The sequence below is a fragment of the Mesocricetus auratus genome, unplaced genomic scaffold (genome assembly GCF_017639785.1).
Source record: "Mesocricetus auratus isolate SY011 unplaced genomic scaffold, BCM_Maur_2.0 Super-Scaffold_4256, whole genome shotgun sequence".
NCBI lineage: Eukaryota > Metazoa > Chordata > Mammalia > Rodentia > Cricetidae > Mesocricetus > Mesocricetus auratus.
In genome coordinates this window covers 90,611,915-90,627,807 of record NW_024429182.1, presented here as the reverse complement: position 1 = coordinate 90,627,807, position 15,893 = coordinate 90,611,915, and the positions used below count along the sequence as shown (strand labels likewise).

The following is a 15,893-nucleotide window of genomic DNA, read 5'->3' as shown; positions in this document are numbered from 1 at the left end:
TTCCCAATTTGCTTTTTGGTCAGGGTGTTTAGTAGTACGAATAGAAACCCTAAGATAACTGTGCTTGCCACTGAACCTAACATTGACTTTTCTTATAGCGACTGTTACAATTCTTAGCATTTTAATAGAATATCTGTTAGTATTCAGGCATCTGTACAGGCCTGTCCCTGGGGTCCTGACAGGATATTCCCTTAGCTGCTGCCACTAAGAACACCACCTGTGTCTATTCACTATGCTCCTTTTTAAAAGGACTCTGCCCACCTCCCACTCTCTCTCCCCTGCCATACACCTGCTCTTTCCTCACTCCTGACGCTCCTGTCTGCAGTGGCTGGTCTCCCCTTTCCCCTTTTTATGATCCCTTTTCCCTAATAAAAACCCCCTCTGCCTAAAAAAGGAAACCACTGTAATATTAGGAAAGGATTTGGTGTGTTTTAATAAAAAATTAATAATAATGTGATGAACATTATTCATGTTTTACATGTTGATGAAATTAATATTTCAAAGTATTTTAAAGATTGATGATCTATTTAGAAGTCTTAATGAGCTTATGACAAGGAGTTCCACTGGTAAATTCGGTGTGATCTCTCTTCTATTCTCAGATGTAACAAGAAAAATTATATTCTTTTAAAAAGTTGATCAAGATATGACCTTAATTACAGAAATAATATACGTTTTGACCAAGGTTGCCAACAAAGCACTTCTCTATGTATTAACCACAAGAAAACTGTAATGCAACCCTGATGTCTATCCCTAATTTCTATGTGCCCTGGCCACCCATCATTCATACTGAGGTTACTAAAAGAAATAGTCTATGTTCAATCTGACTCATGTTCATTTCTACTTCTTTTTTTTTTTTCTTTCTCCTTGTTTTTTTTCCTTTCGCTTTCCTTCCTTTCACTTTCGTGGTCAGCTGACAGGGGTAGGCCCGAGTCCAGGACAACCTTCACTATGTTTCGGCCAGCATAATAATGGCCGGTGGCATTTGTGCCCCTTGAGAGAGGTGGTGGGTGAGATCCCTGCCCTGCTGTCTGCTTGTTCCTCTCCCCTCTCCCCCCAGCATGAGCGTGGGAGGACCCTCTGGAGCCAGGCACCTCTTCTTCTTCCTCTTCCTCATTTTCCTTTTCCTCTTCCTCTCCTTTTATTCTTCTCCTCTTCATCTTCTTCCTGTTCCTCCTCTTCTTCTTCCTCAATGTTTCCTTTTTTAAGACAAGGTTTGTCTGTGGCCTTGATTTGTTTCCCCAGGTGTGATTTCAGGACCAATGTGCATTCATTGATTTGTTTCTTTTTTTATTTATTTTATTTTCCAGTTTAAATTTAGATAAGAAACAAGGTTGCTTCACAAGTCAGTTCCAGGTTCCTCTCCCTTTCCCTCCCCACCTCCCATGCCCACCCCCAACCCCCCCCCCCCCCCGTTATCCCCTCATACCCCCAGGGAGGGTGAGGCCCTCCATGGGGGTGTCCATAGTCTGTCATTTCATATAGGGCAGGGCCTAGACCCTTCCCCAAGAGTTCAGGGTGAGAGTGCACCTCATATTGTTCTATGGGAGTCCAAAGTCCCTGTGTAAACTTGGGATGGGTACTGATCTGCTGCCCAAGGCTCAATAGATTACCTAGGCCTCCTCACTGACACTCACATTCAGGGGGTCTTGATCAGTCCCATGTTGGATTCCCAGGCTGATGCCTGGGATTCAAGAGTTAACCTTTGTCTGGTCAGCTGTTTCTGGGGGTTAAACCAGCCCAGTCTTAATCCCTTTGATCATCAGTCCTCCCTCTCTGTTACTGGCTTTCTTGAGTTCAGCTCAGTACTTAACCAAGGGAGTCTGCCTCTTCTTCGATCAGCCACTAAATGAAGTTCTTAAAGATTTGTTATTTTTATTTTTGTGTGTATGAATGTTTACTGCATATGCATTTGTGCACCACACACATGCCTTGTGAATGTAAAGACCAGAAGAGGGCATTGTGTCTCCAGATATAGAACCACAGACTTCTGTGATAAATCAAATGGGTCATAAGGAATGAACTCAGGTTCTTTACAAGTGCAATAAGTGATCTTAGTCACTGAACATCTCGGAAAACCCATAATTTGGTATGTGTGTGTGTGTGTGTGTGTGTGTGTGTGTGTGCGTGTGTGTGTGTGTGTGTATGTGTGTGTGTGTGTGTTATAGCTTTAGAGGTTTTTCTGCTGGAAATGGAAACAATAAAAAGAACTTTGTGATTTAATAAAAATATAAAAATTTTCAAATTTTTAAAAATCAAGTGTTGTGATATAGTAAATATTTAAAACCATTATTTCCCAAGAGGCTGTATGAGTCGGCACTCCCACCAGCAGTGGAGGAGTGTTCCCCCTCTCTCCACATCCTCTCCAGCATAAATTGTCTTCAGTGTTTTTGATTTTAGCCATTCTGACAGGAGTAAGATGGTGTCTCAGAGTTGTTTTGATTTGCATTTCCCTGATGGCTAAGGATGTTGAGAACTTTCTTAAGTGTCTCTTGGCCATTTTAGCCTCCTCTATTGAGAATTCTCTATTTAGTTCTGTACCCCACCTTTTTTATCATTCTTTATTTTAATTTTAAATAGCTTGTTTTACATGTCAATCCCAGTTCCCTCTCCCTCCCCTCCTCCCGCACTCCCCTTCCCCGCCTCCCTCCCACCCTATTGCTAAATCCTTCCACATAGGGGATATCTAGAGTCTGTCAATTTACTCTTGGTAGGGTCCAGGCACTCCCCTAAGAGTCCAGGCTGAGAGAGCATCTCTCTTTGTGCTATAGGTACACGAAGACAGTTTGTATACCAGGGATAGACACTGATCCACAGCTCAGGGCCCCATAGGTTGCCCAGGCCTTCTCACTGACACTCACATTTGGGGGGGGTCCAGATCAGTCCCATGCTGGCCTCCCCACTGTCGGTCTGGGGTCCTAGAGCTCTCCCCTGTTCAGATCAGCTGTCTCTGCTGGTTTTGCCAGCCCATTCTTTGCCAATTTGCTCATCACTCCTCTCTCTCTGTCACTGGGTTCCTTGGGTTCAGTTCAGTGATTAATTGTGTGTACCCCACCCTTTAATTGGATCCTTTGGTGTTTTGGAGACTTGTTTCTTGAGTTCTTTGTAAATTTTGGAGATTAGCCCTCTGTCAGATGTAGGGTTAGTGAATATCTTTTCCCATTCTGTGGCCTGCCTTTTTGTCTTTTTGACTGTGTCCTTTGCCTTACAGAAGCTTTTTAGTTTCAGAAGGTCCCATTTGTTAATTGTCGATCTCAGTGCCTGTGCCACTGGTGTTATGTTTAGGAAGTGGTCTCCTGTACCAACTCGTTGAAGAGTTTCTCCCACTTTCTCTTCTAAAAGTTTCAGTGTGGCTGGATTTATGTTGAGATCTTTGATCCATTTGGACTTAAGTTTTGTACAAGGCGATAAACATGGATCTATCTGCAGTCTTCTGCATACCAGTACCCAGTTATGCCAGCACCATTGGTTGAAGATGCTTTCTTTTATCCATTGTACAGTTTTAGATTCCTCAGGAAAATGGGAATTAATCTACCACTAGTCCCAGCAATTCCACTCTTAGGCATATATCCAAATGAGGCAAATTCATACAACAAGGGCATCTGCTCCACTATGTTAATAGCAGCATTATTTGTAATAGCCAGAACCTGGAAGCAACCTAGATGCTCCTCAACTGAAGAGTGGATAGAGAAAATGTGGTACATTTACACAATGGAGTATTACTCAGCAGAAAAAACAATGGAATCTTGAAATTCGCAGGTAAATGGATAGCACTGGAAGAAACCATCCTGAGTGAGGTAACCCAGTCGCAAAAAGACAAACATGGTATGTACTCACTCATATATTGATGTTAGACATGGATCAGGATAGTGCTAGTCTGCACTTCCACTGATAGAGAGTCTGGGAAACAGGAAAGAACCTAAAAGATATGCATGGTACCCAAGAGAAGAGAAGTGAGGCAAGATCCTCTGAACAGATGGGGAACACGGTGAGGGGTGGGGGGGAGTGGGAGCTGGGAAGAAGAGAGGGGGTGAAGAGGAAGAGAGTTGGTCATGGGGGAACAGGAAGTTGAGTGGGTGGGGGTAGAATAGGGAGAAGAGGGAATCATAGGATAGAAGACAGATCAGGCACCAGAGTGGCCTCGAGTGATCTAAAGGGATAACACCAACTGGCAAGCTAAGCAATAGTGGAGAGACCACCTCGAATGCTCATTCCTGATAATGAACTTGATATCTATAACCATCCGGGAGCCTTCATCCTGTTACTGATGGAAGCAGAGGCAAACACACAATTAATCACTGAACTGAACCCAAGGAACCCAGTGACAGAGAGAGAGGAGTGATGAGCAAATTGGCAAAGAATGGGCTGGCAAAACCAGCAGAGACAGCTGATCTGAACAGGGGAGAGCTCTAGGACCCCAGAGCCACAGTGGGGAGGCCAGCATGGGACTGATCTGGACCCCCCAAATGTGAGTGTCAGTGAGAAGGCCTGGGCAACCTATGGGGCCCTGAGCTGTGGATCAGTGTCTATCCCTGGAATACAAACAGTCATCGTGTGCCTATAGCACAAAGAGGGATGCTCTCTCAGCCTGGACTCTTAGGGGAGTGCCTGGACCCTACTCAGAGTGAAATGACAGACTCTAGATATCCCCTATGTGGAAGGATTTGGCAATAGGGTGGGAGGGTGGGGGAGAGGGGGAGTGCGGGAGGAGGGGAGGGAGAGGGAACTGGGATTGACATGTAAAACAAGCTATTTAAAATTAAAATAAAAAATGATTTAAAAAACTATTATTTCATTCTTCGTTACCAAATCCTATGCTTTTATATTTTGGTCTTTTGATATGCTAAATACATCATTATTTTCTCAAAATTGTCATTACTTTATATTTATTTATTTATTTGTGTGAGGGGAAGATGCAAGATGGATGGATAAAAACATGGCAACATTCAGGAGTTGGTTCTATCTTCCCATCTTGTAGGATCCAGGAATCCAATTCTAACTGTCAGGTGTTAGGCTTGGTGACAAGAGTCTTCACCTATCAAGCTGTCTCACCAAGCTAAGACTCATAATTTTAATCTTTAACCTTAATTTCAATTAGGAATGCTTTATTATAAGTAAATGCACATAAAATTTATTTATTTGTAAAAATTCTAGCATTATTATTTAAATAAGTTTATTGTCCATATATATGTATACATAAAATATAAATAATGACAACCCAAATAACCATTCATTGTTGGTTCAAGTTTTTGAAAAACATATTGGTTTGCAATGATCCCCATGTGTATTATATGAAATAAAATGACCTACTTATAAAGTGCTTCCTGTAATATCTCTATCACAGCTTGGTTCTGGCAGCAGCTATTCTGTGCCATGGCTTTCCTGGAAGATGGAAACTACACTGCAGTGACGGAGTTCATCTTATTGGGCTTAACAAATGACCCAGTCCTTAGGGTGGTCCTCTTCAACATCATCCTGTGCATCTACCTGGTGACTGTGTCTGGGAACCTCAGCACCATCCTTCTCATCAGAGTCTCTTCCCAGCTCCATCACCCCATGTACTTTTTTCTCAGTCACTTGGCTTCTGTTGACATAGGCTACTCATCTTCTGTCACACCCAATATGCTTGTCAACTTCCTGGTGGAGAGGAGTACCATCTCCTATCTTGGATGTTTTATACAATTTGGCTCAGCTGGTTTTTTGGGGACACTTGAATGCTTCCTTCTGGCTGTCATGGCTTATGATCGCTTTGTAGCAATTTGCAATCCACTGCTTTATTCAACCAAAATGTCCACACAAGTCTGTATTCAGTTGGTTGTAGGATCTTACATAGGGGGTTTTCTTGATGCTTTCCTGTTCACCCTTCCTTTTTTTTCTTTTCTTTTCTGTGGACCAAACAGAATCAATCACTTTTACTGTGATTTTGCTCCTTTGATGGAACTTTCCTGTTCTGATGTCAGTTTCTCTGTAGTTGTTACCTCCTTTTCTGCTGGCGCAGTAGTCATAATCACAGTGTTTGTCATTGTTGTATCCTATACCTACATCCTCATCACCATCCTGAAGATGCACTCCTCTGAAGGCCGCAGAAAGGCCTTCTCTACCTGCACCTCCCACCTCACTGCAGTCACTCTCTACTATGGCACCGTCACCTTCATTTATGTGATGCCCAAATCCAGCTACTCCACAGACCAGAACAAAGTGATATCTGTGTTCTACATGGTGGTGATCCCCATGTTGAACCCCCTCATCTACAGCCTCAGGAATAATGAATTAAGGGTGCTTTGAAGAAATATCTGGTAAGAAAACAGTTTCTTAGGGTAATCTATTGTTTTTGTAAAACTTAATATAATAAGAACAATTACCCAAAATCTAGTGGACTATCATCTCAGGCCTGGTTATTAGGCTTTTTGTTACTCCTTTTGTGCTCATCTTCTTTTTCTCTCATTATACATAGCTATTGTATTTATTGCATTTCTATTTTTTTGTATTTTCAAATGTGTCTTTGAAAACATTATACAATATATTTTGATCATATCCATCTTCTCTCTCTACTCCTCTCATTGTCAAGTCCCTCTCCTACAAACCAAGCTTTATTCATTTTAAAATTCAACTTGTGATACCTGTACATGCTTAGATAGTTAGGTTTCTCTTGAAGCATCACTCATCTACAAGATGCCACAAGGTTTACAAAAACTGATTCTTCTTCTAAAAGATATCAGTTGCCAACCACTCCTCAACTATGTGTTGCCTTTGTGCTCATGTCCCCTCTTCATGCTGGGAATTTTGTCTGTTTTAATTTTGTGCATGCTGGCATAGGTAATATAAATCCATGTCTACAATTATTCTGTGGTGTTCTGAAAGCCTGGTTTATTTTTTAGTCATCCACCAGCTCTAGCTATTACAATCTTTTTTTCAAATATACTCTGTAGTTTATTTAATGTGTTAATTGGTTATAAGGCATGAGTATGCAAGCTATTAACATTAGAAGAAAAGATGAGGGGCATAGAGAATTGTTCAGTTCTATTTTTATATCTCTTTTAAACCCAAAATTAACCAAAAATGAAATAGTCTAAGAAATATGTTTAAGAACACATTTTACATGAATCATACCTTTCTTAAACCAAATAATTGCTTCTTATTTTCAATTTATAGGTGAAAATTCGATTTTTTAAATTTTTAAATAATTTTTCCACCCACATTTTGTAATAATTCCTGATCTTGGAGGGAAGGAGTTATGATGCAGATATAGTACTGAGCCTTCCACATTATATAATTCCATGTTCAAAAAGTTGTGTCTTAATCATTATCTCTTGCAAAAAGAAGCTGTTCTTTTTTTTTTTCGAGACAGGGTTTCTCTGTGGCTTTGGAGGCTGTCCTGGAACTAACTCTGTAGACCAGGCTGGTCTCGAACTCACAGAGATCCGCCTGCCTCTGCCTCCCAAGTACTGGGATTAAAGGCGTCCGCCACCAACGCCCGGCAAAAAGAACCTGTTCTAATGAGGGTTAGGAGATGAACTAATCTGTAGGTATAGTGATAAGTCATTGCAAATTGGTTTAATACTATGTCCATTTAGGGGAACGATGATGGTGGATTCTTCCCTAGGGCCTATGTCCTTTGTAGTATAGGTTTTGGGCCTAATAGTAGTGTTAGGTGTGAATTTCATTTTGTCCAGTTAGACTTAGATCCATTCAGAAAGTGATTGTTTACTCGTTTACTCCCATAATATTTGTGATACCATAGCACCAGTAGGCATATCTTGCCAGACTGGTGTTTATTTTACTTGAAATGTTGACAACACAAATTGTCTATACAACACATATTTTAAAACATATACTAAGCTACTCCTATTTTTACATTTTAATTCACTCTATTCACTTTAGAATAGTATCCAGATACTCTTCCATTTTCCATGAGTCCTTCCTTGGATTACTCTGACTTTCTTTTTAAATTGTGAGATTCTCCAGGCTGAGGCACTTGCTATTTTCTGTCTGGAGGCTTTTTGCCCACTCTCCATACCTTATGCACCTCTTAGTTTCCTGTTTAAATATAACTTGCCCAATGGGGATTTCATTGCTAGCCTACACAAGTTAATGCCACTCAGTTCTGTCACAGCTAACACTACCCAATCTCACCACAGCTATCTTTACTTTTCATATGAGCTCAATTTATTCTTCTCTATTACCTTCTAAGTTTAAAAGGTTCATTCTCCTCTAGTCCATTCTCCACTCAAGCATCAATTTCATGAGAATTGTTTCATTCAGTAACATATTGTTAATGTCTACTTGGTTCTACAATACAATACATACTCAACAAAAGCATCTAGATGGAATTGATGTCTCAATGGTTATCCTGTAAACTAATCCTAAAGTTCTGGCAAAATGTTCCTGAAAAAAAATTTAATTTATGAGAAAGGACACTACTGGTTTATCCCTTCCTTCTTCCTAAACTATTCCCAAATATGTAAAGAATAAGCCTGAAAACTTCATTGATATGTAAATTATTGTTTCTTACCGGGGATTATTTTTTTTATTTCTCAGTTATCTACAGTCAGTTAATACTTACTGTAAAATGGAGAAAATAGTTGAACATTCTGACCTCAGAGATATGGATTATGTGTTTGCAGGGAGGCTAGTCTTTATGTTCAGGAATTTGGGATTTACAAGATTAAAGCTCTAAGGTCTCATGCAGTCAGATGTAACTTAAAATTTTACCAGATATTTAGGATGTTCATGGAATGATAAAGACTAGCAACAAACTTTTGGTAGAGGTAGGTATAAAACTTCCAACATGAGTGTTTTTAAAATGAAGAAGCAGAGGCTCCGTGGGAATAAGTCATTGCCACCAAACATGATAATCTGGCTTTGATCACAGGGACCTACATGGTGGAAGGAAAGAACCAACTCATAATTTGTGCTCTTAAATAAATACACACACACACACAAGTGAAACAAAAAATAAAGAAGCATTCTAGACAGATCAGAAATAAAAGACAAGGGAATATAGGGTGTAATTAAGTTACTCTAGTACCTTTGATGCTAGCTCTATCATTTAAAAATCTGTTTTAAATTCTATCAATATTATATCAATGATTTTAATGTTAGAAAACATCATTTTTCCATACATAGCCCTTAAATATTTTATTAGAGCTGTAAAGCCTCTGCTGTAAATTAAGCCTCCACAGTTCCTTTTGTCCCTTCCATTGTGGTGTCCATTCTAGATTTTGAAAATTATCCAAGTCAATTCTGAACACATCTGGATCTCCATGAAGTGGCCATTCCTGCTTTTTTCCTTCTACTTCAGCAGAGTTCAGTGGGGATAAAATCCTACTTCTGTTCTGATTCTGCAATAATCCATCCACGCTAACCACAGCATCAGGGGACTGAAGTCAGACAAGGCAGATGAGATTATTTCCTATAAATGTAGTTATGTTGTGAAATTAAAACAAATGTTTTATAAAATTTAATGAAATACTATGTATAAAATTCTCAGAGGTCTTTTGTCAAGCATCATGAATAAGCGACATTCAAAGTTGAGTAGGAACAAAATGTTTGTGGGTTTTAATTGTTCAATACTTTTAGGAGATATATTATTTTTCATTCAACACTTCAGAGGATCTTCACCATCCACAAATCTAAAGGAAAGCATGAAGCAATGAGTCTGATATCTCCTCTGTTCCTGACTAAACCATTCATATTCATGAACACCTCTTGAGTTTGGCACTCTCTTCCTCTCCACTGTGGGGGGAAACATCTAGAGCTCTGGCACACCTGCTGGTTGACTCAGGTCAGCAACTATGACTCTCTATCCTTTCCCTGTGTCCACCAGTTACCTGTGTAGATAAAAGTGTGAGCCTAATCCATCCAAATATCTGGCTTTTTCCTATGATTTCCTTTTCATAGGCTCTTCTACACAAACTTAGCCATGTTTCTTTCTCCTGACTATTCACGTTACCGGGCCACCCTTGGAAGAATGGTTTAGGTCAGTCAGGCTGACCTTTACATGTTCTTTTAACAAAGTCTCTATTGTTCTATTTTATCAATAAATGGGAATCAGATGCTGGAGTCAAAACCTACTTGCTTAGAAAGGCAGAGAAAACACCCAGCTGCTTCCTCTTCTGCCATCATCCCAGAAAGAGAGCTTTCTCCTATGCCATTGAAACAAAACTCCTCCAACCAGATGTACCTTCTTCTTCCTGTGCACCTCTCTTTCTCTTTCTCTGTCTCTGTCTCTGTCTCTCTCTGTCTGTCTGTCTCTCTCTGTCTCTGTCTCTGTCTCTCTGTCTCTCTGTCTCTCTGTCTCTGTCTCTCTCTCTCTCTCTCTCTCTCTCTCTCTCTCTCTCTCTCTCTCTCTCTCTCTCTCTCTCTCCCTCCCTCCTCCTGACTTCCTGATACTCTTTATAATTTTTTTCTGGTTAATTGGTTGCTTGCCCTGCCTCTTGACTTATGGTTAATTTTACTTAATTCTGTTTACAATATTTGAGCAGAAAGCTCTGGGATTAAAGGTGTATGCTAGGGTTGACCCACACAACAGCTGGTAGCAGGATTTTTAAATAAATAACACAATCTTGGGATTCACAGTGTAATCAAATATACTGCAATATTTCCCCTTTGTCTAAATAAAAAGGATAGGTTTTAACTCTAACACAGTAAAACTATTTACAATAATGAAGTTATTTCTGGCAAGCTTTCTACAATGTCTAACTTGGTTGTATTTGGCAGTCTTAGGATTAAGGATTTCTGAGTTCAAAGTTCTGTAAAATGTTCATGTCATTCTGATATGAACTCAATATTTTGAGTGGCCTGAGCAATTTATAGTCCAAAACTGATCTTTAGGTAGTGTTTGTCAGCTTAATGGTATTACCACCATCCAGGTAGATTCATCATTACATGGCCCCATCATATTCTTCTTAAATTTTTTAACATACCAACCAAAGCTTCTACTTCCATTCCCTCCCCCCATTTCTCTTTTACCCGTATCTTGTTTTTCTGTTTCCATTCAAAAGGATAGAACTAGAATCAATTCTGAGTAAGATAATACAGACCCCAAAGACAAACATTTGCCTGCAAATTTCATGATGTCATTTTTTTTACTGCTGATTAATACTCCATTGTGTAGCTATATCACATTTTCTTTATCCATTCTTCAGTTAAGATGCATTTATGTTGTTTCAAGATTTTGGATATTACAAATAATGCTGCTATGAACATATTTGACAAAATGTCCGTGTGGTATGATTGAGCATCCTTTGGGTATATGACCAAGTTTGATGTTGGCTGTTGGTTTGCTGTATATTGCTTTTATTATGTTCAGTTTTTTTCTGTTATTCCAGATCTCTCCAAGACGTTTATCATGAATGGGTATTGGATTTTGTCAAAGATTTTTTTCAGCATCTAGTGAGATAATCATGTGGTTTTTCTTTTTCAGTTTGTTTATATGGCAGATTACATTGATGGATTTTTATATGTTAAACAATCCCTGCATCCCTGGGGATAAATTCTGCTTGATCGTGGAAGATGATTTCTCTGATGTGTTCTCACATTAAATTTGCCAACATTTTATTGAGTATTTTTGCTACAATGTTCATGAGGGAGATTAATCTGTAGTTTAATTTCTTACTATGTCATTGTGTGGCTTGGGTACTAAGGTAATTGTAGCCTCATAAAAGAGTTTGGCAATGTCCCTTCTGCTTCTATTGTGTGGAACAGTTTGAGGAGTACTGGTATTAGCTCTTCTTTTAATTTCTGGTGGAATTCTGAACTGAAACCATCTGGCCCTGGGCTCTTTTTGGTTGGGAGAGTTTTGATTAGTGCTTCTATTTCATTAGTGGCTATAGGCCTATTAAAATTGCTTATCTGTTCTTTATTTTATTTTGGTGATGTCTATGCAGAAAATTGTTCACTTCCTTTAAATTTTAAAATATGACTTGATGATTCTCTGGATTTCCTCAGTGTTTGTTGTTATATCCTCCTTTTATTTTTTTCTTTTTTCTTTTTTATTATTTATTTTTAAGTTTAAATTTAGATTAGAAACAAGGTTGCTTCACAAGTCAGTTCCAGTCCCTCTCCCTTTCCCTCCTCTACTCCTGTGCCCTCCCCCCAACCCCCCATTATCCCCTCATTTCCCCAGGGAGGGTGAGGCCCTCCATGGGGGTGTCCATAGTCTGTCATTTCATACAGGGCAGGGCCTAGACCCTCCCACAAGAGTTCAGGATAAGAGTGCATCTCACATTGTTGGATGGGGGTCCAAAGTCCATGTGTATACTCAGGATGAATACTGATCTACTGCCCAAGGCTCAATAGATTACCTAGGCCTCCTCACTGACACCCAATTTAGGGGGGTCTTGATCGGTCCTATGCTGGATTCCCAGGCTGATGCCTGGGATTCAAGAGTTAACAGGTCAGCTGTTTCTGGGGGTTAAACCAGCCCAGTCTTAATCCCTTTGGTCATAAGTCCACCCTTTCTGTTACTGGCTTTCTTGAGTTCAGGTCAGTGCTTAGCCATGGGAGTGTGCCTCTTCTTCCATCAGCCACTGAATAAAGTTTCTGTTTCCCAGACTGTCTGGCCATGGGATTGTAGGCAGACACTCCCCAGATTAATGTCTAAAATCTATATATGAGAGAGTACATGCCATGTTTCTCTTTCTGTGACTGTGTTACTTCACTCAGGATAGTTTCTTCTAGTGTCATCCATTTGACTGCAAACCTCAGGATTCCATTGTTTTTTTCTGTTGAATAGTACTCCATTGTGTAAATGTACCACATTTTCTCTGTCCGCTCTTCGGTTGAGAGGCATCCAGGTTGCTTCCAAGTTCTGGCTATTACAAATAATGCTGCTATGAACATAGTGGAACAGACATCCTTGTTGTATGAATGGGCACCTTTTGGATATAGGCTTAAGAGTGGAGTTGCTGGGTCTTGTGGTAGGTTATTTCCCATTTTTCTGAGGAATCTCCATACTGATTTCCAAAGTGGCTGAACCAGTTGGCACTCCCACCAGGAATGGAGGAGTGTCCCCCGTTCACCACATCCTCTCCAGCATAAATTGTCATTGGTTTTTTGATTTTAGCCATTCTGACAGGAGTGAGATGGTATCTCAGAGTTGTTTTGATTTGCATTTCTCAGATGGCTAAGGATGTTGAGCACTTTCTCAAGTGCCTCTCAGCCATTTTAGACTCCTCTATTTAGTTCTGTAGGCCACTTTTTAATTGGATCCTTTGGTGTTTTGGAGATTTGCTTCTTGAGTTGTTTGTAAATTTTGGAAATTAACCCTCTGTCAGTTGTGGGATTAGTGAATATTTTTCCCATTCTGTAGGCTGCCTTTTTGTCTTGCTGACTATGTCCTTTGCCTTACAAAAGCTTCTCAGTTTCAGGAGGTCCCATTTATTAATTGTTGATCTCACTGTCTGTGCTAGTGGTGTTATGTTCAGGAAGCTGTCTCCTGTAACAATTCATTCAAGGCTACCACCCACTTTCTCTTCTAAGAGGTTCCGTGTGGCTGGATTTATGTTGAGGTCTTTGATCCATTTGGACTTAAGTTTTGTGCATGGAGATAAACATGGATCAATCCACATTCTTCTACATGCCAGCCTCCAGTTATGCCAGCACCATTTGTTGAAGATGCTTTCTTTATTCCATTGTATATTTTTAGCTTCTTTGTCAAAGATCAGATGTTCATACGTGTGTGGGTTAATATCAGGGTTTTCAATTCGATTCCATTGGTCTACCTGTCGATATTTGTGCCAATACCAAGCTGTTTTCACGACTATAACTCTATAATAGAGCTTGAGGTCAGGGATGGTGATGCCTCCGGACGTTGCCTTGTTGAACAGGGTTGTTTTGGCTATCCTGGGTCTTTTGTTTTTCCATACAATATTGATTATTGTTATTTAAAGTTTTGTGAAGAATTGTGCTGGGATTTTAATGGGGATTGCATTGAATCTGTAGATTACTTTTGGTAGGATTGCCATTTTTACTACATTGATCCTACCTATCCAAGAGCATGGGAAATCTTTCCATTTTCTGAGGGCTTCTTTAATTTCTTTCTTTAAAGGTTCAAAGTTCTTGCGATACAGGTCTTTCATTTGTTTGGTTAGCGTTACCCCAAGGTATTTTATGTTGTTTGTGGCAATTGTAAAGGGTGATGTTTCTCTGATTTCTTTCTCAGACCTTTTATCATCTGTATATGGTAGGGCTACTGATTTTCTTGAGTTGATCTTGTAGCCTGCCACTTTGCTGAAGGTGTTAATCAGCTGTAAGAGTTCCCTAGTAGAGTTCTTTGGGTCATTGATGTAAACTACCATATCATCTGCAAACAGTGAAAGTTTGACATCTTCCTTCCCAATTTATATCCATTTGATCCCCCTTTGTTGTCGTATGGCAATGGCTAGAACTTCAAGTACCATGTTGAAAAGGTAAGGAGAGAGTGGACAGCCTTGTTTCGTTCCTGATTTTAGAGGAATTGCATTGAGTTTCTGTCCATTTAATTTGATGTTGGCTGTTGGTTTACTGTATATAGTTTTTATTATATTTAAGTATGTCCCTGTTTTCCCAGATCTCTCCAAGACCTTTATCATGAAGGGGTGTTGGATTTTGTCAAAGGCTTTTTCAGCATCTAGTGAGATGATCATGTGATTTTTGTTTTTCAGCTTGTTTATATGGTGGATTACATGGATGGATTTTTGTATGTTGAACCATCCCTGCATCCCTGGGATGAAACCTATTTGATCGTGGTGAATGATTGTTTTGATGTGTTCTTGGATCCGATTTGCCAGTATTTTATTGAGTATTTTTGCATTGATGTTCATGAGGGAAAATGGTCAATAGTTCTCTTTCTTAGTTGTGTCTTTGTGTGGCTTGGGGATCAAGGTTATTGAAGCCACATAGAAAGAGTTTGGCAAACACCCTTTTGCTTCTATTGTGTAGAATACTTTGAGAAGAATTGGTATAAGCTGTTCTTTGAATTTCTGGTAAAATTCTGCGCTGAGGCCATCTGGACCTGTACTTCTTTTTTTGGTTGGGAGACTTTTAACTGCTTCTATTTCCATAGGGGTTATAGGTCTATTTAAATTGCTTATCTGTTCTTGATTTAGTTTTGGCAAGTGATAGCTATCCAGGAAGTCATCCAATTCCTTTAAATTTTCAAATTTTGTGGAGTACAGGTTTTCAAAGTATGACCTGATTATTCTCTGGATTTCCTCAGAGTCCGTTGTCATGTCCCCCTTTTCATTTCTGATTTTGTTAATTTGCGTGTTCACTCTCTGCTGTTTGTAAGTTTGGACAACGTTTTGTCTATCTTGTTGATTTTCTCAAAGAACCAACTCTTCGTTGCATTGATTCTTTGTATTGATTTCCTAGTTTCTACTTTATTGATTTCAGCCCTCGATTTGATTATTTCCTGGTGTCTACTCCTCCTGGGGGAGTTTGCTTCTTTGTGTTCTAGAGCTTTCAGCTGTGCTGTTAATTCTCTATTATAACTGTTCTCCAGTTTCTTCATGTGGGCACTTAGTGCTATGAACTTCCCCCGTAGCACTGCTTTAAAAGTGTCCCATAGGTTTGGGTATGTTTTGTCTTCATTCTCATTGAATTCGAGGAAGTCTTTAATTTCTTTTTTATTTCTTCTTTGACCCAGGAATGGTGCAGTTGAGCATTATTCAATTTCCATGAGTTTGTAGGTTTTCTGCAATTCGTGTTGTTGTTGAATTCTCATTTTATAGCATGGTGGTCTGATAAGATGCAAGGAGTTATTCCAATTTTTTTGTAGCTGCTGAGGCTTGATATGTTGCCAAGTATGTGGTTGATTTTTGAGAAGGTTCCATGTGGTGGTGAGAAGAAGGTATATTCTTTTTATGTGGATGAAATGTTCTATAGATGTCTGATAATCCCAGTTGGGTCATTAC

General features: G+C 39.6%; 1 protein-coding gene across 1 annotated transcript; it reads left to right on the top strand.

Moving 5' to 3' along the window:
- The first annotated feature begins 5,370 nt into the window (after window positions 1-5,370).
- Window positions 5,371-6,282, top strand: LOC101822584 (olfactory receptor 494-like). The gene has a single exon (XM_040733295.1). It carries the CDS (start codon window positions 5,371-5,373, stop codon window positions 6,280-6,282), a length of 912 nt encoding a protein of 303 aa, XP_040589229.1.
- The last annotated feature ends 9,611 nt before the right edge of the window (window positions 6,283-15,893 follow it).